Genomic DNA, 27465 nt, shown 5'->3' on the forward strand with positions numbered 1-27465 from the left:
AACAAAATGTGGAATATATTACACAAAAGATAAAAGATAACAAAACAAGAAAGCAAAGTGAAATTAAATTTTGAATGCGATTTGTAAAATTAACTGGCAAAAGGCAATAAATAATATACCTTAATAAAGAAATATTTTTCCCAAGAAAATAATACCCAAAAAAAGGAGGGTGGAAGGAAAAGAAAAAAACAAGATTCCATCAAAATTATAATAAAGAGTGAAATTAGATTGGTGTAGAAAATTAAAGAAACCCAAAACAAAATTAACACCAACACAAAGCGAAAAGGCGTAAAATCTCAAAAAGGTTTGTATTTATCCAAATTTTCATTGAAACAGCTGAGAAAACGTCTATCAAATTGAATTTCTTGTACACATAAAACAATGAGGAAGCAGAAAGTATATCAGTTGCCAAAAGATCAACGAGAATTAGAATTACTCGGGGAATAACATTTTCTTGGTCTATTGTTTTTCCCTCCATCAAGGGGAGGGGGTAATGCAAAGTTTGCAGTCTTACAGAGCGCAAAAAATAATAAATTCAACAGACATTCGAGGGAGAAGGAAAAAAACTGTTAAAACCAGTTTGCATCCACAGCGGCGCATGCGCCAAGCCAGGAAAATGGTAAAAAATAAAACAAAACCTAAACAGAGAGCGAGAGAGAGAAGCGGAAAAGAAAAAAACGTTGACTAGGGCCCGGGGCGAATCTTTGAGCAAACTGTGAAGTGAAGTGAAGGGAAGTGAAGGAAGCCGGTAACGTGAACGGCAACAGAAGCTGCAGCACTGCTTCTTCTCGGACCTCGGAGGAGAGACAGGCAATGCCAATGCACACACGCACCGAAAAAAGATCGTAAAGAAGATTTTGAGAAAACCAAGAAATTTCAAAAGGTAGCTCCCAAAAGCAAATCTCACACACAGAAAGATGGGCGATCTACTTTGGATGGCCAGCAGAAGAAGGAATTGCGAAGTGTTGGAGTGTAGAGACTTCTAGGATACATTTCGGTTGCATGACAGTCGCCTCTTTGGGGCCATTGCATAATATAACGTTTCAGGGGCCCCAACAGCTAAGGCCACATTCGGGGTTAGAGTCTCGGACTCTAATAATAACACTTTTGTGTCTTTGATCTTTGACATGTCTAGAGCTTGAGATTAAATGGCCAATCTATGGGTATGGGTATACACGGGGTACCCATAGCGTATGTATGTATGTATGTATTTCTTTAGTCGCTGGTATAATGACCGTTTTGTTTGGATCGCTTTTTTGTGGGTTTGGCTTTAATGAAAGTTGCTCTGATCGTTCGGCATCGGCTTGGCTTATGACTAGAGAGGCATGACCCTGGGCAACAACACAATGCCGTGCCACTGCCACAAAATCCAGGAATTTTGAAGAGAGCGGCTGACGGTGGAGGAAGTCGGTCCGTCGGCCACTCGGTCTCTTTGTGGTTTATTTGGTTTCTTATTTGTAACCTCTTGTCTCTGTCTGTCTCTATATCCATCTCTTTTATGCACACTCAAGCGTAATTCTATACAGACAGCAAAAAGAAAATGAAACGCAAAAATTTGCATCAACACAAAGAGGAATTACACAAAACAAGAAATGTACACGAAATTCATGAATGAATGAATTACCAAAAAAGACAAGAGAGAGTCCCAAAGAAAAAGTCTCGAAAAAAAACACCCAAGAATAAGTACCGACAAAGAGAGAAATAAAGAGATATCCCAAAGGGAATTATAGACTTGACGGTAGAGAGAGAGGACAAGATCCCTTGAGGGAATATTTTGCAAATTCGATTTTCGTCTGCCTCCGGCCTCCATCCAGCATGCAGCATCCAGCAGGTGTTCTTTCGTTCTGGTTACTCATTTTGTATTTTTTTTTTGACATTTCATTTTTCTGCGCTTATCTTCGCTTTTCATCTTCCTTCTCTCTGTATCTTTTCTTGTACTTCCCTGTGTCATCCCATCCCAGAGATTCTCTTCTCGAAAAAAGTTTTGACATCACACGATCTCCCCACAGCTGATGGATGAATGCGTTTCGTGGCTGTTGCTGCTGCTGTGCAAATATCACGTTGATAATGTTTCTTTTTTCGGGTTTCGGGGGACCTTGAAAGTGTTTGTACGTATGTATACTTATGTGCACAAGTGTTGCAAGGTTATCTGAAATTTATGGGGTTTTCGGCCTATAATTCGAACACGTAGTTGGAAAACCTCATCCTTTGTTCTTAAAATAGTAAAGTGTGGCTGTACTCTTAAAGGCAATTGATTAATAGGTGAAGGATCGTGTCTAAGAGTGTCTCAAAGGTAAACAGTGCAGCAAAACTTAGCCAAACTTACTTAACTTACTCAGTACTCTCCAGAATTTATTTGTTGGTGCTTAATTGTATTGGATATTCGATTAACTACAAGCTGTAAAATAATATGCGAACTACCAACAAACTATGAAATACACGAAACTCAAAACCACTCCTTACCTAATTCTTTTAATTGAAGGTTTTGTAAAATGTCAATATCTTTGTCCTTCCCGCCACTCACATACAAACATACATATATATGTATGTACATAAATAGGAACCCGCATCAACGACTATGGTAACCAGTAATTAACTGTCATTGCGTTGGCTCATCGTCTAATTAATCATTTGCTGGCCAAATGCCAATTGGATAAATCCCTTTTGAATAAAGTTTGCATTTTTTTCAAATGTATTGATTATTTATATTTTGCTTTGTTTTCTGTGTGGATGTGTTACCTTTTTTTTTGGCGAGGTTAAACTTTGACCCAGTTATACGATTCGAATCGTGCAAAATATTTAGCAAACGTCTGCTAATCCATCAAAAAAATGTATGTTGAAAAAGCGTTAAGGGGAATACAATCAAATATTAGGTAAATATTTGCATGCGAGTATCCCCCCAGACAGATAATGAAAAGCAAAAGTAATTTGCCAGAACTTGCCCACGAAAATGGCAAAAATAGTGAGACACTTGAAAGCCTACACAGAGTCGAACTGGCATCAAGAGACCATTAAATGAAAGACTTAATTTCGGTTTATTTTCGAATGGAATAAAAGTAAAAATAGTACACTGGACAGTCTTGAACTTGAGCACTTGAACAGCACTTGAAGAGAGCTGTCATCGAAACAGCTCTCGTTAGTTCGATGTGTGGGCGTGTATGTGTGTGTGGTAATTAGAGATGGGTGATACCGATAAGTATCAAGGGGGGTTGGAGTATATCGATCACAGTCGAGAGCCTGAATTATAATGTAAATATTTGTCTATGGTTCTACGACATTTTTAGTTATAAATTACTTTTCTTAATACATAACCATCAAGTAAAGCTTTAAAACAGCTCGCATTTCAACAATTCCACATCATTAATCATATTAAAATAATCCAAATGGCAATGTTAACCCCCCCGCCCGCCTATCGCGGAATCCATCAACGCGGCCTCTCAGCTCGCACTTGACAGCTCATTAAACCGAATTGGGCAAATACCATTCACATGGGTGTTATAGACATATGTATCTATCGTCTATAAAGATACAAGAAAAACATAATTGCGGAAGCAAGTAACCAAACCAATTTCTAAGTTAATACAAAATTTCATGCCAAGACGGAGCTGCCAGGGCCAGCTGCCGCGGCTACTGTGCAACAATTAGCCATTAAAAATGTTTTGATTTCATTTGTTCGAAATGCCACTTAATAGATCATTCATTCAGTATGAAATTGAAACAGAAAACAGAAATACAGAGAAAAACGAGAAGTAGTGGGCTTAGATAGAGGTCACTCAATAAGAATACAAAAGCCAAAGTCAAGGTACAATCTAAGGTAAAAACTGTACCAAAAATTTGTAGAATTAATGGGGGAAATACCAGAGGGTGAGGGATAGAATCCGTGTGCTTATGGAATACTCTATAATTGGGTCACATTTCCACACACCGTTATGATTCCCATGTATGAAATTATGTCACTCCCCTGGGCCACACTCCACTGACGAAAGTGTTGCAAACGGAAAACGTTGCTGCCATAATCACAAAATAATAACCCACTGTCTAAAAACGAAAAAAAAAGACTGCAATCCACGAAACCTACCAAAAATAGCGGATACTAGCGAGGTTTTTGTTGCCGTCTGTTTCTGCCGAGGGTTTTCCTCCAAAGCAAGAGATAGAGACGGAGATAAAACGACATCATAAACGCCATTTAATTGTCCGACAAAAATAAAGGGGGAAGGAGACGCGCGATAAGCCCGTCCGCGGATTGGACAATACAATTGTCTTCTGACCTGGTTTCCATCCATCCACGGGGGACTTCGTGGACGTCGTGGTCGTCGTGGTCGTCGTGGTCGTGGTCGCTGTTGTCTTTCGTCGGGAGTTATGTAAATGAGTGCACTTGTGAGTGCACTTACTCGACTTTTTCCATCATTCCACGGTGCGTACCAGTAAGTCTGTGGTAAGTTCAAATTTTAGGGCACTACCAGATACATATGTGGAAATGCATTGGAAACCACAATACATCACAGATAAGACTGTATTCAAATTTTCTTTGAGGAAACTTTTTAAAAGGCTTCATTATTGTGCCATTAATTTTATTTTAAACTTATAATAAAAATTGATATAATTATTGAGAGGGAGCCCCCTCTCAAGTCTAAGACTTCGTTTTTTAATAGACTTTTTATTTCAACAATTATTTTGTATCTGATTTCCATCTCTCCTATTTTACTTTTCAATGTATTTGTTGTTTTTTCATCAGTAATTGTTTTAAACACAAATTTGTTGGGTTTTTGAATTGTTATTTCTGATAAACAATTTGTTTTTTGGGCTGCTTTACATGCCGAACACAAAAAGGGTCATCGAGGCACGATTTTTGGTGTGTTTTGGTTGTTCTTAAGCGCCAAAAGTCGTGCCATCAAATATATATACAAGTAAAAGACGGAGCCCATACATAAAAAACTCATTTCAAAAGCCTCTTTAAAATCGTGCCGCAATGCTACAAATACGATACGATGCGATGCGATATATTTGGTTAAATAAAGATAAAATGCACGATGGCCAATGCCAATAGCGGAACCTGATCCCGAAGACGCCGATGACCCGAAAGAGCGAAGAGCGTTTTCGTCTTGAACCTGTGCCACTTCCCAGGCCACTGTCTGTGCATTTGGCTAATCAAACAGGCTAAGAGAGAGATATAGAGAGAGAGAGAGAGACAGAGAGAAAGGCCATTGAATGGCCAAGACAATGGTCAAGACGAGATCTGTTTGCTTGGTTGTTGGTTATTTATGTGAATGATGACGCCAAAAGCGGGTTATAATAAAACACTAAAAATCGACAGCCAAGAATGAAAGTGGTGAAATTTTCATGTTTCTTCTTCTGCTGTCTGGCTTTGATCTACGCTCGAATGAATGCCATGGCATGCCTTCTGGCCGCAAGAAAGTGAACGAATGAGCGACAAATGACAGGCAGATATATATATCGTATCGTATCTCTATAGCTATATAAAAGACATAATTCTTGAAAAGCAAAACCGAATCGTGAGAGACTTTCATTGAGCGCGTTTCGAAGCAGAAAGCGCGTCTAATTACGATGGAGACCCGTAGAAGAACAGAGAGTCCAATCCAGAGACATAGACAGAAACAGAAATAGAAACAGAGACCGTATCCAAGTTCCATGGCACGCGGCACTTTTTTCTAATTAGTTTTGACCCACAGCGGTAGAGAGAATTATAAACGGCAGTTGACAGTAGCTTCAACGAAAGAAATTGGGGCCAAAGCCAGAGGCCAACAAACGGATCGCATCCGTCAGCCCAACTTTGGGGGAACTTTGACAGGGGGCTGGCTTGATGATCCAATCTGATCTGATCTGATGAGTGACTCTGTTAAAAGCTTGAAAAATGTCCATTAAATGCAATTAAACGTACGACCTGTATTTTATGGTGAAAGGGTTCTGTAAATGCCAGTGATCGGAATATATGTACATATGTATAAAAGTTTTTATTACTTGTACATAGATTGATCATACAGAGAGGAATGATAGAAAAAAGAGGAATACTGTTACTGTTACTGTTACTTATTATATGTTCTTTCTTTTAGTTCTTCCATTATAGTTCATCTTTATTTTCACCATTATGGCTTCAGTTTCAGTAAAATCATGAAACATATACCATTTTCTAGTGATAGACCATTTCCCATTTAAATAGTACGAGTACGAGCACGTTTCGGGTTTTATGTTCCACGTTCCACTATTCACGATCCCAGACACGACCTCCCCTGTCCAGTTTCCAGTTTCGAGTTCTTTTTAACGATTTTCTGTGACAATTTCGTGCCGCTAATTAGACCGTTCGCATCAAGAACAGCACACCAAAGAGCACCTTTTGGATGAGGTACGAGCATATGCTAAGTTATTCAGAAACGAGCGGATCGTAAATCCACACTGCTAAAGTGTCAGAGTTTGAGTTTGAGGCTCAGTTCAGGTCTGGGCCCTGTTGGTTTTAGCAATTGACTTCCCTTAATGTCACTGCTCTCTGCTTTTCGATGGAGAGAATGCTTTTGCTGGTGTGTGGAAAGCGTGGGTAATTTTTTTCATTTTGCCCCAACAATAAAAATAAAAATATAATTATGACTTTGTTGTATTGTTTATATTGCAGCAACAAACAAAACATACTTTATGCATATTCATATTACATTTTCCATTCCATTTATTTGTGGGAATGATGTCGAGTCACTTTTATCAACATTTTCAAGGAAGTTGTGCAATTTGTCCGATCCCAAAGTCTCGTCTCGTCTCCCATCTTTCAAGAAGAAAGATCTACGCATGACTTGGCGCAAAAACACTTTTTTTTGGGAATGGAAATGGTACCGGCTGTAGGTATACGGAATGGAATGGAATGGTCTGTGAACAAAAGACTTTCAGTTTCCAATTACTTTTGTTCCACTTTTATTCCGAGCATCCTGTCGCTTCCTTTCTTTTGAGTTTTTTCTCGATCGTTTCTTTTGTGTGCGCAAAAATTAAATAAACAGAAAAAAATCGAACGGAGAAAAATACATATAAAGTAAAAAAACTCGTTTAATGTCAGGGCAGATCTCATTGCTAATTAGGTGATTTTCGTTTCTCCTTTTTCTCTCTCTCTCTCTCTCTTGCTCTTGCCTCTTTCGAGCCTTTATTTATTACAATTTTTATTTGCGGTGGGCGAGTTCCTCTCTCGCACCCCTCTCCTCCTGACATTCCTCTGAAGATTCGCTTCGAGATCGTTTTCGTTGCAATTACAATAAAAGCAATTCCAGTTTCCACTTTTGTTTCTTCTCTTTTTATTTTGTTGGCTTCCAGTTCGCGGTGCTGCAGTTTTTGGTTTCCTGTTTGCCAAAAATAAAATAAAATTCGCTCGCTTATTATTGATTTTTGCTCTCCTTTGGCACTTAATGAAGTGCCGATAAGCATCCACCTCCTCCGTAACCTTCCATCCCCTTATCACTCTCTGTATTTTCTTTATCGGTATCACTCGTTCGGAGCACTTTTAAGACACGCCTCTTGGGATTTTCTCTTGATTAATTGATATGTATACTCATGCGTGAGCACATGGTCACACTTTCAGGAACTTAAAGGTGTTTTAAAGTGTAACAGTGTTGTAACGTTTCTTTAACATTAAACGTTGGATCCATTCTTAAAGGAATTGTTTTCTCTTGTAAATTCAACTGTTTTTTGGGGCCTGTGGTTTAATATTCGTCTCTTGTCTCTATGTATACTTGATAGGTCCACAATTTAAGTAACTTTTGGAGTAGAAAGAAGTATCTCTTAAAAGACATATTTTACTCTCTTTTACTCTTATGAAATTCTTACCGGAAACGCAGTCGTTAACGTAACCTCCCATCCACCTATACCTCCATTAGCAAATGGTATGCAACGTTCTTAGAATTACCACACACACACACACACCCCCCACCACCCTCAACAAGCCCACTCCCCAACTTCAGACAAACACACAAAGGTATTGAGCCAAACACCGTTCCGTTAGTATACCATTTATAAACCTTTTTCCGGTTCTAATGACACGAGCAGGAGGCCAAGCCCACATTCGGCCCATAAGTTTACAAATTGTACTAACATTTCACTCTGAACAAACTCCATTAATTTCTAAATTCTATATAGACAGCCATATATGGAAACACACACAAAACAAGAGCGAGAGGTAGGCTGACTGACATTCAGACAAAAGAGAACCAAGAATCCAAGCAAACAATCCAACTCCTAATCCGAACCACAGCTCCAACAGCACAGCACAGCATAGCACCACCTCCCAAGGCGACTACGTCTCGAGGTCTGTGAGTCATATACTCGTAATATGCACTTTGGTGCCTACCCGAGTTTCTGTTGAATGGAGACCCAGCACCCCGCAGCACACAGACTGGGGACCTGTAAGTGGGCCGCCGATCAACAGATACACACGTGTCCCTCTATGGCCATATCAGTGGAGCTGTGCCCACGTTAGAAGGCTACCTCCCTCCATGCTCCGGAGGCCCCCTGGACTTGTGCAGTTCATTAATTTTCATTGTCAGGCTTTATTTTCTTCGTTTTTTTTTTGTCGTCTGCTATGCAAATGTCAAAACTTTTTATGCTCAACCGAAAGGAAAAATGTCGCAGGCAGAGAATGAGTCACAAAAACACAGAGCGACACAGAAACTCCTGCCCCCACCGATCTTTGGCTTTAGCCATTTTTTTGGGCGACTGTCCCCACGATTACATAACAGACTTTTTGATTTACTTTATTTTGTTTTTGTTTTTTTTTTTTTTGGTTAAATTATGTAAATTTTTGAGTCTTTGTGGAGCCTTTGCCTTTGCATTGGCTGTCTGTTATGTCTCTTGCTTTGTCGAGTACCGATGCCGGCATAGTTCTAAGTCTTTCAAAATGCGACGACTGATATTTGATAGGATCGCAGACGCCCCCTCCCTTCACCTGTTTAGGGGTTCCACACAGCCTTAGATGTTTTCCATTTCCAAGTGTTTGCTCTTTGGTCTGTTCCTCATGCCCTGTGCTTGCACAACGACAAAATGCTTTGATATTTTGTTGATTTTAATTAGAGAAGAGACACAGCACAGAAAAGATATGTGAGACAAGTGCACTTCTCTGGGGTTGCATGTGCATTCTATCTAAAACTTTCTAAGTCAACTTTTTACCTAATGACAATAAGGAATGTTGGGAATGCGGGGAAACCATATTGAAAGATGTCGGGAAAGTTGATGAAATGTAAGGTCGTAATTTGATGGAATCTTTGTGGAAAAATTAGTGTAGTGTGTGTGGAAATACGTCATGAAATGGGTAATTTGAATGTGAGATTTTATTAGTCGCTCTTTACATATTCCTATGAGCCAAAACACACACTTCTACTTTCGGTAGAATATTTACCTCTATTACACCTTCAAAAAACATTTTCTGTGCTCCCCGTTCCTCCCCGTTTTTTATCAAAACTTCATATGTTAATAGTAAATCTATTCCTCTTAATTACACTATCCGACATGATTATTCCGCTTTGAACCAAACTAAATTTTTCTGAAAGATATGGTTTAGAAATGGTGTATTGATATTTTTCTTTTTTCCTTGCAAAACCTTTTTTTTAAAGAATTTTTCAAGTCTGAAATTTGTTGTATCCCCAAACACTTTGTGGTTTTAGCCAACCGTCTGCAAACTATTAAGCTTTCAAATTTAAAACTATGATTTTTGTGTGGTATATTTTGCGAATTTAGACTTTAAAATTTTAAGAAAAATCAGCCGTCTCTCCATAGGTATTGATGAGCAATACAATACAAGAAAAGAGCACAGGATCTACGTTTTTTCGACTTTTTCTAAGTTTTTAAAGGCAAAATATGGTACTTTAAAAATTCTTTACAAAAAAATTGTAGGCATAAAAAAAACACTGTATAAAAAAAATTGTGAAGCCCTCAGTCCAGCAGAAAAATGTACATATCTAGTCCATAATTTAAGGACAATTTGTACTACTATAACTCCAAACTGCAAATCCATGAATATTTTTCCAGTTTCGAAATTCGAAGCTCGCTTATAATTTAATTTCCTTTGTTCTCTTTGCCTATAAGCCCTCAAATGACTCGACAACACTTAATCTATTCCCTATCACTGCCCTAAACTCAGTGAGTCTCAATGAAAAATTACCTTAAATGAAGCCAAAACACAAACAAAATACGCACGAAAAAATGATGGGTAAATGGAAACTGAAACAAAAGTGAAAACTTTCACTTTTTGTATACTCATTTTTCGTACACACACGCACACACAGACCCACAAACCTTTATGTTTAGAGTCGGACTTTAAGTTCCACACCACTTTAAATCTGACTGTTATTTCTTTTATTACCATAAATTTGAATTCCCGTTTACATCATCGAGCATCAGAGCGAACACCGTCTTTCTGCAGCTCTGAAAAAAAGAAAGAATTATCAGAGCTGGAGACGTGGTCCTGAGATTGTAGTTGGGTTTGGCTTTCGGGGGCTTTTCTCCGCCATAACACGTTGATTTTTTAAAGGTGTTGTAGGTGTGTGTTTTGGGGTATTTTTGGTTTATTTTCGTTGTATTTTGAGGTCTGCTTTTTGAATGCGATGATTTAAAAGTTATTTTCGCTTTCATTTCGTTTAAACATTTTGGCTATTAATCAGTTATGGGTTGAGTCGAGTGGAGAGTCGGACAGACCAAAAGAATCTCTCATTCAACCGATGATTGCATAAGAGGCCTCTCTCTGTATGTGGTAAACTTTACATAGAGCTCCCCTCTGTTGCTCATTTATCTCGCAGTTTTGTTTTTTCAATTAAAACTCTACCTATTTGAAATGTTTCTTTTAACGCGTGCATAGATTACATTTTTAATTTTCGCTTGTTTTGTGCCACACGGAAAACGGTCCCAGGTGGCAGTGCCAGCATTTGATATCGCAAACTGTGGGTAACAAACAGTAACATGCATGCCAAATACTTTAGATAAAAACCACATTAACATGGTCTTCAAATAGTACAATGGAAATGGCGTTGTCGATTGGCTGGTGTTTTGTTTTGCGGAAATTGTAGGTACTACTCGTAAATGAAATGCGGGTGCCAGCAAGGTGTTTTTCAACGAGGGAACTCAGGGCGCTGATGCAAAAACTTGAAACAAAACAATTATAGAAATTGGCGTAGAGTTGTCGATGGCACTCGGGTTAGCATTTAGATAGGTGCAAATAGATGATCTTCCTAATATCCTTTCAACTTTCATCAGGGCACATCCCAATACCAGCTAAATGACTTTGAGATTTTTTAGAACACTTTTCTAAAAATATTATTGAAATTAGAGCTAGAAATACTTGTAAGATAGTAAGCCGTCGAACTTTATTTATAAGGAACAAAGAAACGCTGAAAATCATAGGAATGTCTCATTTATCATACTGGGTTACCACTTCCCCTCATTATTTCTACTTTATTAAGATCTTACAAAGGCTTCTGACTTAATAACTTCCCTCTAGTGGGTTCCAGCCAACAAGATCATTCTTTGCTACAATATACTTTTCTTTGGAGCTCTATTAAAAGTCGAAACTATGCAGATGATCACATTTTTCAATGTATAGAACTTCCTTTTGTATGCATGGGTACGACCCATAACCCAGTTATGAAACTATTGAGTAGAATCCAACAAAAGGCGACCACCAATGGGCCTGAGCGTGAGTATTTTTACACCCTTACTCAGAGGCATCATTTTCATTCAAATTTCTTTTGGTTGGAGCGACGACAATGGCAGGCCCTGAACTTTCGTTTAATTTTTGTTGTAGTTTTTGTTATTTACATTTTTATTATTGTTCCATTCCGCTCCACATGTGTACAGATGTTTTTTCGTGATTATTTTAATTTAAAAGTTATACAAAACTTGTTTTCCAGCATTTTTAGTGTCATTTTTGGTGTGGGTGCAGTTGTCGATTTAATGTAATTTATTTTCTGTACAATTTGCTTATTTTATTTAAAAATATAAATAAGTAAAAGTGGTATATGTTTTAGGGAGAAATACTTTTGGAATTCATTTACATACATTTCCACCAAAGAAACATGTTAAAATCATTTTATGGCGCTTTTTTCCCTGACGTTTCCCAGTGTCTTTAACATTGCCTGAATTTATATGAGCTTTAATTTATTTGCATTGGTTTTTTTTTGCGGTTTGTGTATTGTTAATTGTTGTATTAACCTGTTGAATTTATTTTATTGCTGGCTGCAGCATTTCTGGCGTTTCTTTGTTAATCTGCAAACTCCAATGACAGGCAAAAGAAATTCCAGCAGTTGTGTAATTTCCAGCGATTTTCATTGAATTCTTTTGAATGGTTCAATGTCAATGTGTTTGGAGTATCTGTTAAAAATTCATTTAATTTTTTGTATTGCAATTCAGAGGTATAATAGATATTAAATTAATTCCACTCGAATTTTTCCTTAAGAAAGAATCGGAACCTAGTAATTTTATTAATTAATTTTTTTTAAGTCTCTCCTAAAAAAAAAAAAATAACTACATACTGTAAGAATTGTCTATTTACTATGAATCTGAAATGATTTTTAAAGAAACATTTTCACAGAAAAACGTGTAAAATTCGACTAGAAGCTTCAAAAAATACTTTCCCACTCACTATGTGAAGTCCTAAAACGCAACTGGTTTTCATATGAGAAGGAAGGTCTATTTGCTTAAATACTTGGCATACGCCAGTGCGCCAGAACTCGGTCTTCCCCTCACTGCGACTACCCCAATGGAATGGCTTGTAAAAGTGGCATTGGGTTACCCAAATGGGTTCTCTTTTCTTGTGGATTCTTTGCGGCGTTTGCTTTTGGCTGGAAACCATGTTTAAAGAGAAAAGTAGGGTCGAGTCGACAGTTGTAATGCCTCTTGGGTGCCCCTCTGAGGGTCTAAGCGGCTTCCGCCCCCTCTGGTTACAGGTTGCCGATTGTTGGTTGCACTTTCTATCACGCAAGGTTTCCTACACCCCCCACCCTGCAGCGCTTCTCTGATTATTTGAGAAAGAGGCTTTGGACTACCAAGATACCTGAAAGCGCATCCGAGTGCTACCGAGAGGCAGATGCTAATTAACAGACAAGTTTTTTTGTCCACATATCTACTAGTACACACATATTTATTTATTGCATGGATTTAAAGCGAGTGTAATTAACTGCATTTACAGTTAAAATTGGCTCAGTTAGAAGACTGGTTACGGCCCAAAGTGCTCTAGAGCGATAGCTCCGCACACTCCCCACACATTCAAGGATGCCAACGTCTATCTTTCTCCCAGTATCTATAAGATTTACCCCGAACCTCTCTCTCCTTTATCTATCAGATCTACAACCGACTAATGTCCACGATATTTCATTTTTAATTACAGATCTCAGTGACGGCAATTTGTTAAAGAACGAAAGCTGCAAAGAAGCTCGTGTTTGAAAGGTAAGTCGTGGGCTAAGAGAGTGGGCTTAAGCCAGCAATATCAGAAGTAATTTCTAATATGTATGTTTCCTCCATTCAAAAGAGTTGTCTTTTGGGCAACTAAACTGGCAAACATACTTTCCATATTTCACCATAAAATATGCATAAAATAAGAAGCCGCAAAAATGCCAGAAAATACAAAAAAAAATAGGACGGACGTGTGAGACGCTTTTTACGCGTCACAACTTTTATAGCCGGTACTCAGTGGTACATCTGAACAGTGGTTTTATTTAAATTTTACATTTTACATTTTTTTACATATGTCATCTACATCTACATCACTTCTCACGCCAACACGCTCTATTAGCTCGCTAGGTGGGTTTAACCACTGCAAATGAATTTCTTCATTCTGGCTGTAGTAATTATCCAATCGGATCCCCACAGAATGATATATTCGAAATTGTGGCTGTGGGAGAATTGCGTGGGGCGGAGCGAAATTTTGAAATACACTTGTAACAGTGTGAGCATACAGAAGTCTGGATGCCAAATTTGGTGGCTCTAGCTTTTATGGTCTCTGAGATCCAGGCGCTCAACAAGACGGACGGACAGACAGACATGCCTATATCGACTCGGCTATTGATGCTAATCAAGAATATATATACTTTGTGGGGTCGGAAACGTCTCCTTCTGTGTGTTACATCCTTACATCCACTTTGTGAACAAACACAATATACCCTATTTACTCTTCGATTACCGGGTATAAAAAGCCCTAATTGGGGTATATGACACCATTCACTAAATACGCTATTTATATGTATATAAATTGCATACATATGTATGCAGTATGTAAATAAAGTCGTCATCATGACTAAGAGCCTACAGAGGCATTTTATTTTACCAGACAAAACAGCAGACATAAACTCATTGTACAAGAAATTGCACTCGTGTGGATGGTTAGAATCGGGAAATGTGAGAGAAGGCAATTTTTTAAGTCGAATTCGATCAATTGTATTCAATTGATTAGTTACAAAAGTTTTAACAGTTTTTACTCAGAGATATTAATCTTAAATTAAATAAGAACTTAATAACAGCTTTTGATGATCTTTTAAAGTATTTAAACACACTGTCGGGATACGTATTTTACCCTTTACAGACCTGAAATATTGCAATAATCTCCCTAAAATTCTCATTGTAAAATATTTATCCATAATCATAAATGTGACAATGCAAATCCCTTAAAATGTCCCAATTATGTTGATTTCAGAACATTTCTCTTAACATTTTCCCAAAGACCATACTTTTTTCCCTTTACAGAACTCCACACAGTGAAATGTGCCATGTAAATAGTTAGCATGAGATACATTTCACGAGATAAATTTCGTAGTCCTCTCCTCGCCAATCCAGTTAGAGTAAAATGTTCGATGGTAATTTAACCGGTTTGCTAATCGTTCTGACTAAAGCCAAATCTTTCTCCCAACGTCAGGCGTAAGGGTTTAATTAATTTTTTTTTTCATTTCCATTTGAATGGCTATTGAAAGTTCAATCAACTTTAAACCTTTTTAATTATGGCTGCAACTGGCTAACTGTCAGTCAGTTAACCTACCTTTAAGGGGAAGTTTCTAACAACCAAAAAGAGAGATAGAGAGAGAAATCTTTAATTTAGCTTGACAGCCAGATAGAAAATTTACAACTAACAGAAAAAACGAAAGTAAAATGTGCATCGGAGGGAAACTAAAAAAACAAACCTTAGTGAAAGATTTCACCAATTTTACCAACAGTTTGTTGCATTAAAAGCCAAATACAAATATACTAGAAAAAGAAAGAAAAAATAGCGGAAAAAATTCAAATAACTTTGAGCCAAGTTTTGTCTACGTTTTTTGCCAATTTGTTGCCAAAACCAAACCGAAATCAGAAGTGGCAGAGGCAGCAGCGTAACATCAAAAATTTCGTCTGCTAGCTTATTGTTTTTAATAGCAAGCAAACTAATGATATTTAAACACGCAAATTAAATTTTAGAGAAACAAAAAATATAAACAAGAAAGCGCGACAAAAGCAGAGGAAGCGAGGATTTGTATACACTTTATATTTGCATTTAACGAAAAGTTATTTTGGAAGAAATAAATCATAGGCTCAGCAAAAATACCATAAGTTAAAGGATACATTCCTATAGGAAGAGTCATCAAATAATTTCTTTGAACCCTGCTATAGAAACTCAACTATTTTGTTCTGGATAACCCAACAAAAAACACAAGTTCTTTATTTTAAAGAGAAAATATCCAAACATCCTGAAAGTTTTAAAACTCCTTTTGAAAAGGGTATTGAAAAACATAACAAAAGACTCTTGAAAGACATCTATAAAAAAAAATATCCACATGATGGGGGGATAGAATACCTCACAGTAGTATGCGAAAAACTCGATCTACAACATTCTGAGGTCTCAATACCCCAACTAATTGTAAAATGATTTACAAAAAAAAGCTCTTCAGCGCTTGAGAACGAAGCTCTTCATCGGCCAGCAAAAAAGGGTTTCGTTCAAAGGTTTATTGACCTTTTAATTAAATTAAAGCAAAAGAACATCAACCAGCGATGGTCGAACGGTTGAATGAATGGCGCAAGAGACCCACGGAGCCACAGCAGAACAGAGCAACGGACATTGCGCGCATTTTGTTCTGGGGGTTTCTGTCGGATCGGTTCGCCCTTTCTTTTAATCCAATTAGAGAGGAGAGCTCTTGCAGAGAGCACAGCAGAAAGGGGCATAAACCGATTCACCATGATGTTGAATATATTCTATACTACAAGTATGGAATATGGAAGGTAGCATGTGTTGGTCTGCTAGAATCAAAGCTTACTTACAGTTGGCTGACCTCTAAAAAAGAGCAAACTTTAATGCCAAAAAAGAGGGACTTAGGTAACGTTTACATAACGAACGGAAAAGGCAGTTAAATCTCTACTTAACGGACAGGCACAACAGTTCCGGGTACTAGAAATTCTGGAAAACAAAGAGAGATGAAAGCTATGAAGCTTCTTTAAAATAACAAAAGTAACAGTCAAACCAGCTCTGTAGTGGAAAGATTTCCTGCCCTTAAAAGATCTCAAACCTTTGAATTATCATCAATTTGTCACAACTTTTCTTGACTCAACTTTCATTTATAGAACATCAATTATTTCTAAGCCATTCCCTGCTTCAGTGGAAGTCAAAGTTTAAGCCACCAAACACGCGGAAGTGAGTAAAGTAACACGAGAGCTTATGGCACTACCATACCATACCATACAATACTCGAAAACTATCCACCGAAAACATTTGTCAAACACGCGTCAAACCTGAAACTCTACGCCTCTGCGACGACTCTTTCGCTAATCAATCACGAAAGCGAACAGCCAAACAGTCAAACAGCAAAAAGAAAGAGGAAATCGAGCGCAAAACATTCACAGATTGAATGAAAGTAATTTGAATAGTATTCGAGTATACGAGTGTTTTGTTGAGTCTAGCACCTGGTAGTGAGTATACGACAGAGTGGCAGGTAGTTTAACAATCACAATTCACACTTTACCAGAGGTTTTGCCAAAGGTATTGTCAATAGCTGTATGCCCCTGCCACCTCTCTCTATCTCTCTCTCTCTCTCTCTCTCTCTCTCTTGCACTCTGCGTGAGTGCGCGCCCTCTGCACGTGTCAGCGAACCGTGCAGCATACTTCATTTCTCATAACAACTTCCTTCTTTTATTAGGGGCACAACACTCCACGCCACTCCAGAGTTGTATGACGTTTTTCTTTCTTTTAACTGATATTTCTGGAAAAATCAGCCAGCGGTCAGCAGTTAGAAACCGTTATGTAAGTTGATGGAATGGAAAAAGTCTACAACAAAAAGTACTATTTCCAAGTGTTCGGTTTTCATTGTTTTTCGTACACCCTCGCATAAAGAGAATATTATGGGAAGAGGAGGTGGGTTTTTAAGTCAGATAATGATTAAAATAAGAAATATATTAAACAATAGAGAAGTCTTAATATCCACAATGTATTTTTTCTTTCCTCATGAAAAATACATTGTAGAAATAAAAATACATATCTATTCCATGGCGCTATAGCTCAAGGAAATAGAAGTAGGAAGGGAAATTATGGCCTGCCAAGATTATTCCCAACTCTACAGAAATAATTGTAGATTCAAGGGCATGAACACTTCGGCTCTCGAACTTGTATTCTTCCAAGGGGGAGGGGCTTCACTTTTACAGGAGCCCTGTCAGTCATTCTCGGCACTGGTCTGCCACTCTGCTCACAAAATCAGGTCAAACGTTGGGGGAGATCATTTGTCAACGCCCCCTTCCGCACGCTCCACGATCGATCCACGATCGATGGAATTCTTGAAAAGCTGACAATTTAATTGACCATCTAGCGAGTTTTGACCCATTTCCATAACATTTACCGTTCGTTCATTGCATCATTTTCTATGGTTAGTTCTTTCTTTTTTTCACAACTATCTCCAACTCCCGCATGGGTGTTTGGTTCTCCTTTGTTCGAGTAGGGTTCTTCTTATGAAACTTCTTCTGGCTGCCTCATTAAGATTTTTGTTTGAGATTGTTTACATTCGATGATCGTTTGATCTGAGAAGTCGTTTACATTCTTCGACTAGGGTTTCATTGAGGGAAAGGTAACGCGTACGAGTTTATGTCAAATGTCCAAGACACACACACACACAGCTGACAACTCGAGGAGCCTTAAAGATGCAACATTGGAAACCGGAGATTCTTTATCAGAAATTCTGCAGGTAGTTGTCCTGATGCGAAGCCGGCCACAGTCTACAGGTAGATGGTTTCGCTTCAATCGCTGTTATCAGCGGAATGTTCTATGCAGTGCTCTTTTCCGTTGCGGCATCCCTTTGTTCTATTATCCCTCCTCCCTGTAGCTCTCCTTTCCTTTTCTCTCGACTTTTCTTTACTTTTTGATTAATTTCCACACACTTTGAACATGTCATGAATACGTATGCCGGGACAGACACCACCCAAGGCGAGCGATTTTGGCTGGAAAATTGTAACAGTTCCACAGGTTCTGTCCCCCGTGTGGCATGTCTTAAGTCCGAGCTGTGGAAGCATTGGCACGTCCCTAAAAGGCGACAAAATGTCACACCAGGGAGCCGAGCCGAACCTTGTTCCACAGATTTGCCTCCTCCTTTCACTTTTTCTTTCGTTTTTTTTTTATCCAAGCCACAGCTGGAGGCACCCGCATCCTACAGGTCGTGTAGGGTGGCCGAAAAAGAACTCACAGACTTTGGGATTAGTATTTTGTAGTTAATGTATTTTGATGAATCAGAGAAGCAGGTCTCTAAGGGTCTACGAGATTGTATATATTGGGAGATGTATTAAGTGGTTGCCTTGGAGATGGCTTCATTTAAAATCAGAGGTATCTAAGTATTGATTAAGATTGAATGTAGGAAGAAACATCTAGTACAATTGTCATATAATTTTATTGTTCCATGATCAATTTCTCAGCTAAATCTTAATTTGGTTCTTTTATAAAAGATAGACCCACTTCCGTTATAGCCATACCTATTTATCTTCGATCTTACTTAGATTTATTCTCTAGTTTCTTTTTTTGGGAAAGCATTCTTGGAATACCCAACTAAATTACAGTTCTATTTGATAGATAAGCCATTTGTTCACTTTCCCAAGGATCACGAGAAACACTTTTTATCCGCAAAAACAGCAGGAGATGACAACAGCAGCGGCAGCAGAGGATCAAGGGAACAAAAGTAGAAAAAGATAATACCTGTACCTGTTCGCATTCCCATTTCTCTCTGGAAATGAAATCTGCGACAAATGTGTTGGCTTATGGATGGGATGCGTGGCAGAGAGAGGCGTTCCCTAGTGGGCGCTACCTTTCCCTCTATTTATTTTAGTTAATCCAAGAGATCTGCGGCATTAACGAGATTTTAATATTTCACAAGCAAGACGCTTTTTTTTCAACATTTTTCATAGCCAGAAGCGACGCTCGGGGTGGGTCCACTGGCCGGGTAAGGCGGACCCGGTCTGAGCCCCGTTTCGAGCCTAAAAAGGCAGCAACAGCAATTCGTCTTGGCCAATTAAGACAAATTTGTTTAGGCTCTAAGCCGAGGCTTAGACTGTTTCAGACTCTGTCATCGCAGCCAGAGTGCAGAGCGAAGCGATCGGTCGGTTGGACTGAGGAGATTTGAATTTATAATAAATCTTGAACTGAGAGGAACGATCGATTCCGAGTCGATATGAAATATTTATAAAGCGAATATGGTAAAATCTAGTTAGACAAATGATTAGATGACCAACAAACAGCTTAAAAGGGGCTAACAAATGGACACAAGCCGTCTCCAATCTCGTCTCTGTCTCAGGCTCTGATTTCTCGTTTAAGATAATTGGTTTATGGATTTGCCAATCAAGTGATGGATAATAAGGATAGACTGAGCGAACAAATTATTAGTCTTTGATGTAAATTTGTGATTTATTATGGAGTTTTGGGGATTTGGGGATCATTTTATGGATTTAAATCTATATTTTATTGGTTCGAAGAGTGGATTTAGAACACTGTAAATTACTTGCAGAAGAACCTTTTATCAACTGTCTATCATAAAATGTCATGGCATAAACGTGGAACAGCTGGAGGGCACAAACACACGTTTATTTAAGATAATTTGTATTATATTTTGAACCACTGAAAACATATATGAGATTATTATAAACTATATTATTTACATATGTATGGGATTACTTATTACTTACTATATTATTACTTAAAGATTCTTGGGACGCTTTATCTATTTTTCTCATCAGAAAATCTCTCAAATACTCTAAATAGTATCTTATTTCATCAAATCTATAAAATAAATGCATTATGAAGACTCCTAAAAATGAAATCTATTAATTTTTGAAAGTTAAGTTGAAAAGTTAAGCTCATACATTTTGTTTTAAACAACTTTGTTAAATAGTTAAATAGTCAGAAAAACTCTCAATTATATAAAAATGCGATCTTATTAAATGTCTTAAATACAAAAAGAATGTCCAAAAAAACCTCTTTTGATTACCAAAAACCCTTTTAATATAGCAGATGCGGTTCCGAATTGAGTGATGATATTCATAGATATCCCCTAAAAATCGTTAAAAACCGATCCCTAATCGAGTGTAGTATGGGGATATTCATAAGTCTCTCCTTAAAATGCATTCATGAATTAACGTGGTGATACTTTCCCAACGTCAGAGAGAAAGAGATTAAAATAGGAAAGAGCACCAATGTTGCTGCTATTGTGGGTATGATCATGGCTTTAACTTAATTTGGAAAAGTGTTTTGGTTTGAATTTTCTCTCTGCGGATTGCACGGCTGCTTCATCATCTTCATTCGTGGATGGGGCAGGCTCGCTGTGATTTAATTAGTTTCAAGCACGCTCAGAAACAAATGAAAATCAAATGAAAATGTAAGGTGAAGCCAACAAAGCTACAAAGCCAAAACCAAATGACTGAACACAGTAGACTTCGACTTCGACTTCATTTTGCTTCAGCATTCAGTTTTTCTCTGTTTGCGTTAGTTTTCCTTTTTAATTGCCATTTTTAACCATGTTTTTGTTTTACCATTTTTAAGCATTTTTATTTAACAACTTTGCAGCTCATAAAGCAAGCAAAAAGTTTATGTTTTTCTATAGCGTAACGAGGTCGACAGAGAGGTCTGCTCTGCTACCCACAAGAGAACCTCCCCTTCTTACTCAAGTGTAGGAGAAATTACATAATATATGAAATAGTCCATGTATGTATGTGTGACACTCTTTCGGCACCTGTCATAATGTGTGTGTGTTCCGGAAGTGTCCGTTGCAACGAGATAATTAAATACAGAAAGAAAGAACCTTCGATATTAGACCCCCACCCACAATCAAGGTCGTTTGCCCCATGGACTGCAACCAATTTTCAGCGTGTTTGAAAATTAATAAATAAATGAGCCATTGTTGTAAATTAATGTTGAAAAAAGGCGACAACAAAGGGGGACACACCACTCACTCCACCACTGCCCTAAAGATAAGAGAAAACCCTAAAATGCAGCCTAAAAATCGATCGCTGGCTCGCTGGATCGTACGTTCGTAAATTTAATTAGGGACCATAAAAAGAAGCAAATCAAAAATTCAATGATGTGTGGAACCGAAGCACCAAAGCATACGTCATAGCAATGGAAATACATACATAAGTCATATTGATGGCTCAATCTGTCAGCGGAAAATGTGTGTGTTCGGTTTCGGTTTGTATTTATAATCGCTTTTAGGGTCTCTTCCCAAATGTCCAAATGGAAGGTTACACGACACTAAATGTAAAATTGATTGGACAGCTACTATAAAATATAATATTTTTATTTATGATGTTTCGCTAGAATATTTTATATATTTATTCACTTTAGATAGAGTAGGGAGCATTTAGTTCCACTTGGCTCATTTTTGAAATACACTTTGCAGACAGAAGTCTGGGTGCAAAATTTGGTGACTCTAGCTTTTATAGTCTAGGAAGGAAACGTCTCCTTCTGTGCGTTACATACATCCCTAATTACTCTTCGAATACCGGGTATAAAAACACTCGCGACATTTTCAGATATGTATGTAGATACATAAGTGGAAAATATCTGTGAAAACTTAATGGATTGCTAAACCTTTGATCGTCCAATCATTTGAGACATGATATCGTACGAGTACGAGTGTATGCGATGCGGTTTAATTGTTGAAGTGATTACGAATATGCAGACAAATGATTGTATCTTGCGGGCTAAGTGTGTATCTCACAGATTGAACGTGTAACCAGTTTCAACAAAGAGAAATAGCTTTGCATTTTTTTCTCGTTAAATAACATTTTTGCTATAATTTGCGTCTTTCTCCGAATATTAAATAATAAATATTCATTTTTCTGGCTACTTTCTAGCGCTTTCTGAAAAACAAACAAAAAGACTTGACCATGAGCCAGTCATTGCCCCACGCCCAGTAGCAGGAACCAGCCGGAGCCCTGTACAGACAAAGCAGATCCTTGCCATCCAATCAATATGTTTGGTTTGCTGAGCAGCTCCCAAATCTATGGACTACAGCCCGCACCAAACGCAGCTGATCATCAAACTACAGAAGAGCCCTCGAAAAGCAACAGTCTGCCCCACAAGAAGGGTGCCACAGCTGCCACACAGCATCGCAGATCGACCAGCAGCCTCAGCGACACGGGGGGCAACTTCTTTTCTCACTTGAGTGGCAAGTCTCCAAGCCAGTTCATCGAAAAGTTCATCAAAAGCGAATTGCTGAACGGCTACGACAATCTCAAGTGCCACCAGAGTGGTGGAAAGTCCGCAGCAGCAACATCCCCAACCGAGAGCCCGAGCAGCACTCCCCTGTACTCTAATCTACAGACATCTTCGGACTGGGGCGGCTTCAGTTGCCTCCAGGGGAGCTATCGCAGTCACGGCGACGGCGAGTTCTATGAGGCCGTGCAGGTTAAGACATCATCCACACAGCAACAGCAACAGCAACAGCCACAAACACAGCCACAGCCACAGTCGTGTGGCAGCAACGAAGTAAATATGCGTTCCAAGGGTACATCCTCGACCATCCTGCTGCAGCACTACCAGAAGCTGCCGGAACCCACTTTGGAGCCTGCATTCAACACCCAAGCAGCTGGCCACACACCGGCCTACAAGAAACTGAGTTTTGGTTCACGTTTGCAGAAGCAAATTGTCGAGCAGGTTAGTCAAAATATAACTTGAAAATTCAAGTTGAAATTTGGGCGGTCATCCCTAGAAATATCCACTATCTCCACTTAAGTTAGTCTGGCACAAATCCACAAATAACCACAGATTTAGCTACCTATCTTCCTAGATATCTTAAGCCAACAAAGCCATGAAACATTACGACACTTTCCCATAACCCGCAGATAAGCTTTACACCCTTTTTTTCTTTGGCTTGATAAAATGAATCTGAATCTGAAATGTGTCACCGCAAGCATACGAGGACTGGTTGCCCTTGATTGCTTTCTAATGAGCGGGAAAGTGGCACACTTTTAATGATCGCCTTGGCCGTAATTACTTGACCGACATCCAAAAGATATTGCATCACCTTTTAACCCGTAGTTCTGTCCGTCTGTCTGTCTGTTGCATGTTTCGCATAGCCCGGACACGTATCTCCCAACTGCATCTGCAGATGCACGTAGAGACGTGTGATACTCGTATCTGTTTCGGCTGGAATATCATGCAGAAACAGACCTTCATTGGACATTGCTTTCGGGGGGTCATTCGAGTACAACACATAGCCAAAAACAATGCCAAATATTATCCGCCACCGAACCAAAAGGCGACGAAATAATATAAGAGTAATATGTTTATGTATCTGTAAATAGATGCATGGAACGTAGCGCCATGTGTTCTGTTGATATGTTTAGGGACAGCCTGGCCCCAAGCAAAAGATAAGATAGCAGGAGAAAGGCAGTGAAAGTTTATGAAAACGAACTATAGGTACTCTTCGAAATAGGCAAGATAGTAGTGCCATAAAATCGAAAAACTTACAAATCTTTGGAATGCCTGAAATACCCTTTTTCGACTATTTCCTGTCACTGAAAAGTCATGTCGATAATATTCAAAATTTGAAATGTATGTAATTGGGCCTCGTTTAAACACATTTTAAATCCCTGCTAAAGATGTCCAATAAATAAAAGGATACTTTGATTTCTTGTTTCATGTTAGAGTTCTTCATTATGCCAACGATACCATTTTCTCAGATAGACCTTTTTACCATGAAATTGCAGATTTAAGACCACAGTTTAAGCTTCCTAAGACCCTCTTTCGCGTAGAGTGTTATCCATGACACTGCCTGTGTTATCTGTGTTATCCTGTGTTATCCTATGACATGCCCATTGCAGGTGGTGTGCTCCCTGATGGGTGCCCATGGTAATCCCGTTCCCAGACGCCACAAACTGTGCGTCATTTGCATTACGATTCGAGTACAGCGATAAAATACATTTAGCTCCCTGGCTTTCGACACTTGTCACTGATAGGGCTCCAGGCAAGGTTCATTGCTGGAAAATGGTGGGAAAATTGAAACATTTTCATTTGCTGGGACACACGAAGGTAGCCAAAGGACCTAAGGCAACGTTAGTCATACCTCAACTAAAACGCCCTTTTGCTTATCCAATCCATAGAACTCGGACAACTCGCATACGTCCTCACGGAATGCACGCAGCAGTGGCAGTGGCAGCGAGGTGCAACGCTCCTCTTCTGGTTCCAGTTCCTCGGGTGCGATTCCTCCTGCTACAGCAGCGGTGTCCTCGCCCGAGCGAATGCAGCGGAGACGTCTACTCCAGATGATCTCTAACTATGATCAGCAGAACAAACAACTGCATCGGGATCTGGCAAAGGAGAAGCGAAGGCGCACTGAGGAGCTGGCCTGCGTGGTAAAGTCCTTGATTTGTTTCGAATCGAAGCTAAAGAACGACATGAAGGCCGTCAATCAGCGACTGGTGGAGAGGGATACAGAGATCTGTCGCCTGATGCGACAGAATCGGGCACTGAGGAAACGTCTGGAGGACCAGCAGCCGGATGAGGGCATCGCAGATCAGGACTCTGACGAATGTTTGGTGCTGGAGGCTTTGCAATGCCAGAATTGCCGCAAGCAATTCTATGACATTGAAGTGACAGCAAGCGGCACACAGACATGCAGCAAAGAGTTGCAAGGCGTAGGCGGAAAGGGTGAGTCCACCAAATGGCATGTTCCCCTTAAAGAACCCCTTCTAAATTACTGATTTTCTGTCTTTATGGCAGAGCCTGGCTCTTCCAGCGATGACACCGTCTCATCGTCGTTCTACGGCGCCAGACGCAGCGTTCGGTACACCAGCAAGCGCACGGCGGGCACTTTCCGGGACTATATGCGCTCGCGGGCCATGCACATCGATGATGCAGCCTTGGAGCAGCAGTCGGAGGAGAATACCAGCAGCATCTCACGCGAGGACTCCCAGACGAGCTACGAACAGCTGCACAACTATTCGAGGGCCATGGAGCGCATGCACGGGGTAAAACCCGCCTCGATGGAGGATGGGGAATACTCCGAGCAGAGCAGCCTGGAGCTGGAGCAGCAGCAGCAGCAAAGGAGACGGAACAGCTCTTCGAGTCGCAGCAGCAACAGCAACAGCCGCAGCAGCAAGACAACGACGCCACAACTGTTGGAAGAGGATGATGGCATCTTCTCGCCCACCCAAGACGACGAGGACTTCGATGAACTGGACCCCGAGCAGGAGCAGCAAATGATGTCACGCGGAGCCCTCAAAATCGTACAGCGACGGTGTGCCGACTTTTCGGAGGCCTCGCCCAAGCAGATCTATGAAACGACCACCGATGATTGGTATGCCAGTGCCTCGGACCAAGAGGAGACAGCCTCCACGGCCCGGGTATCGACTGTCAAGCAGCCCTATGGCCATGGTGCCGTCAATCCAGTTCTGGAATGCGTCAATCAGATCCTTCTGCAGCAATCCATGGAGGAGACCCTGCGGGAGCCCACGCCGAAGTCCGCGATGGCTGGAGCTGCCTCCAATCTGCCACGCAGAAGCTCCCTCAGCGGCAGAAGCGTCTCGAATGGCCGCAAACGTGTTCACTTTTCCACCAAGAACAGCATGGTGCATGTGCCACGCCACGACGACCACGAAGAGGAGGAACACGAGCAGGAGGAGCAGGAGTCTCATCCAATGTCTGCCTCAATGATCTCACACTATCATCCCATGACCTCTGCCTACGAGAGCATCTACAGCAATGAATATGAGCCTATTGGCTCTGAGCGCGCCTCCAATTTATATGTCGATATGGCGGCTGCAGCTGACACAGGAGCCGGAGAGTCTGCTTCCTCCGGCAATGCCTCGAAACAGCTGCCACTGCAGAAACTGCCACCTGCCCTGCCGCCCAAGCCTGCCAATCTGTTGAAATTCAAGAAATCCCTGCACCAACTGGAGGAAAGCCTCGAGGATGAGGCAGCGCTTCGCGAAGATGATTGTACCACAGTCTCGGAGCCGGATTACTGCTCCATTTCGGAGGTGGGCATGAGTGCCAGTGTGCGTGTGCAGATTGTGGCCGATGTACACAAGGCTCCGGAATGCGCCACCACCCCTCCAGCAGTGGAACGGGCACAGATGGTGGACCCCGAGGTGGACTCAGATGACAATCAATCGTACAAGACTGAGGAAATCGAAGAGATTTTCGCCGATATACCAAAGCTACCCAATGTTGCGGCCATTATAGCGCCCAAGCAATCCGCCTCCGAGTATCTGATGATGACCCCCAAGAGGCAGGAGCTGCAGCTGCAGTTGCCCCTGCAGCCCTCTCCTCTGCAGTCGCAATATAAACGGAAGCATGTGCCCAACATTCTGGCGGAGATTAACAAACGAATGAGTCTGCCGAGCTCTCCAACGACTCCAACAACGCCCAAGAGCCTCCACAACAGCACGCCCGTGTCCAAGTCTCTGCTCCAACTGGCAGACGCCGCCAGCGATCTTCCCCTGCAGGCAGAATTCGATTGGTATAATCTCGATGCGGAGTACGAACGGAGTCAGGAGGTGACTTCGACGTCGAAAAGTCCCCAAACCGAGGGCATGCTGGAGGAGATAAGCGAGGATAATGAATGCCTGATCAATGCCGACGCGGATGAGTACAATCTGGATGAGGAGTACGAGCAGGAGGAGGACTACCACCAAGAAGAGGATCTCCGAATGCAGCCTGAAATGGAGGAGGAGCAGGAGGAGGGATCCCTGCCACAGTTGGAGCCACAGCCACAGCTACATCTCTCGCCCGCCAAGGCCACGCAAATGAAAAAGAATTTGGCCAGTTTTGAAAAGTTCATCGAGGGTTCTGGGCTCAGCACGAAACCATTGCCCAGCAAGCGTAAAATCTACTTCAATGCGCCCTTTGTCTAAGAGGAAACAAATAAAGACATGGAAACGAATTTTATTTTAATTTGAGAGAGAGAGAGAGAGAGAGAGAGAGAGATAGAGAGAGTTTTGTTTAGTTCTTAAGTTTGGCAAAAAGTATTAAATGTTTTCCCCCAATAAAAAGGCAACGAAACTTATTAAAAA

At 40.2% G+C, this 27465-nt stretch overlaps 1 protein-coding gene across 3 annotated transcripts; it reads left to right on the top strand.

Annotated features, from left to right (window-relative positions):
• The first annotated feature begins 173 nt into the window (after window positions 1-173).
• Window positions 174-27465, top strand: LOC117587531. 3 transcript variants are annotated; one of them, XM_034278335.1, is made up of 6 exons: window positions 174-304; window positions 13358-13416; window positions 22303-23104; window positions 24553-25099; window positions 25169-27074; window positions 27117-27465. In XM_034278335.1, the coding sequence occupies exons 3-6, from the start codon at window positions 22421-22423 to the stop codon at window positions 27304-27306; spliced, it is 3327 nt and encodes a 1108-aa protein (XP_034134226.1). In that variant the 5' UTR covers window positions 174-304; window positions 13358-13416; window positions 22303-22420; the 3' UTR covers window positions 27307-27465. The 3 variants fall into 3 exon arrangements, with proteins under 3 accessions (XP_034134226.1, XP_034134224.1, XP_034134225.1); XM_034278333.1 differs by having other exon boundaries at window positions 25169-27465; XM_034278334.1 differs by having other exon boundaries at window positions 25172-27465.

This window comes from Drosophila guanche, unplaced genomic scaffold (assembly GCF_900245975.1).
Source record: "Drosophila guanche unplaced genomic scaffold, DGUA_6, whole genome shotgun sequence".
NCBI lineage: Eukaryota > Metazoa > Arthropoda > Insecta > Diptera > Drosophilidae > Drosophila > Drosophila guanche.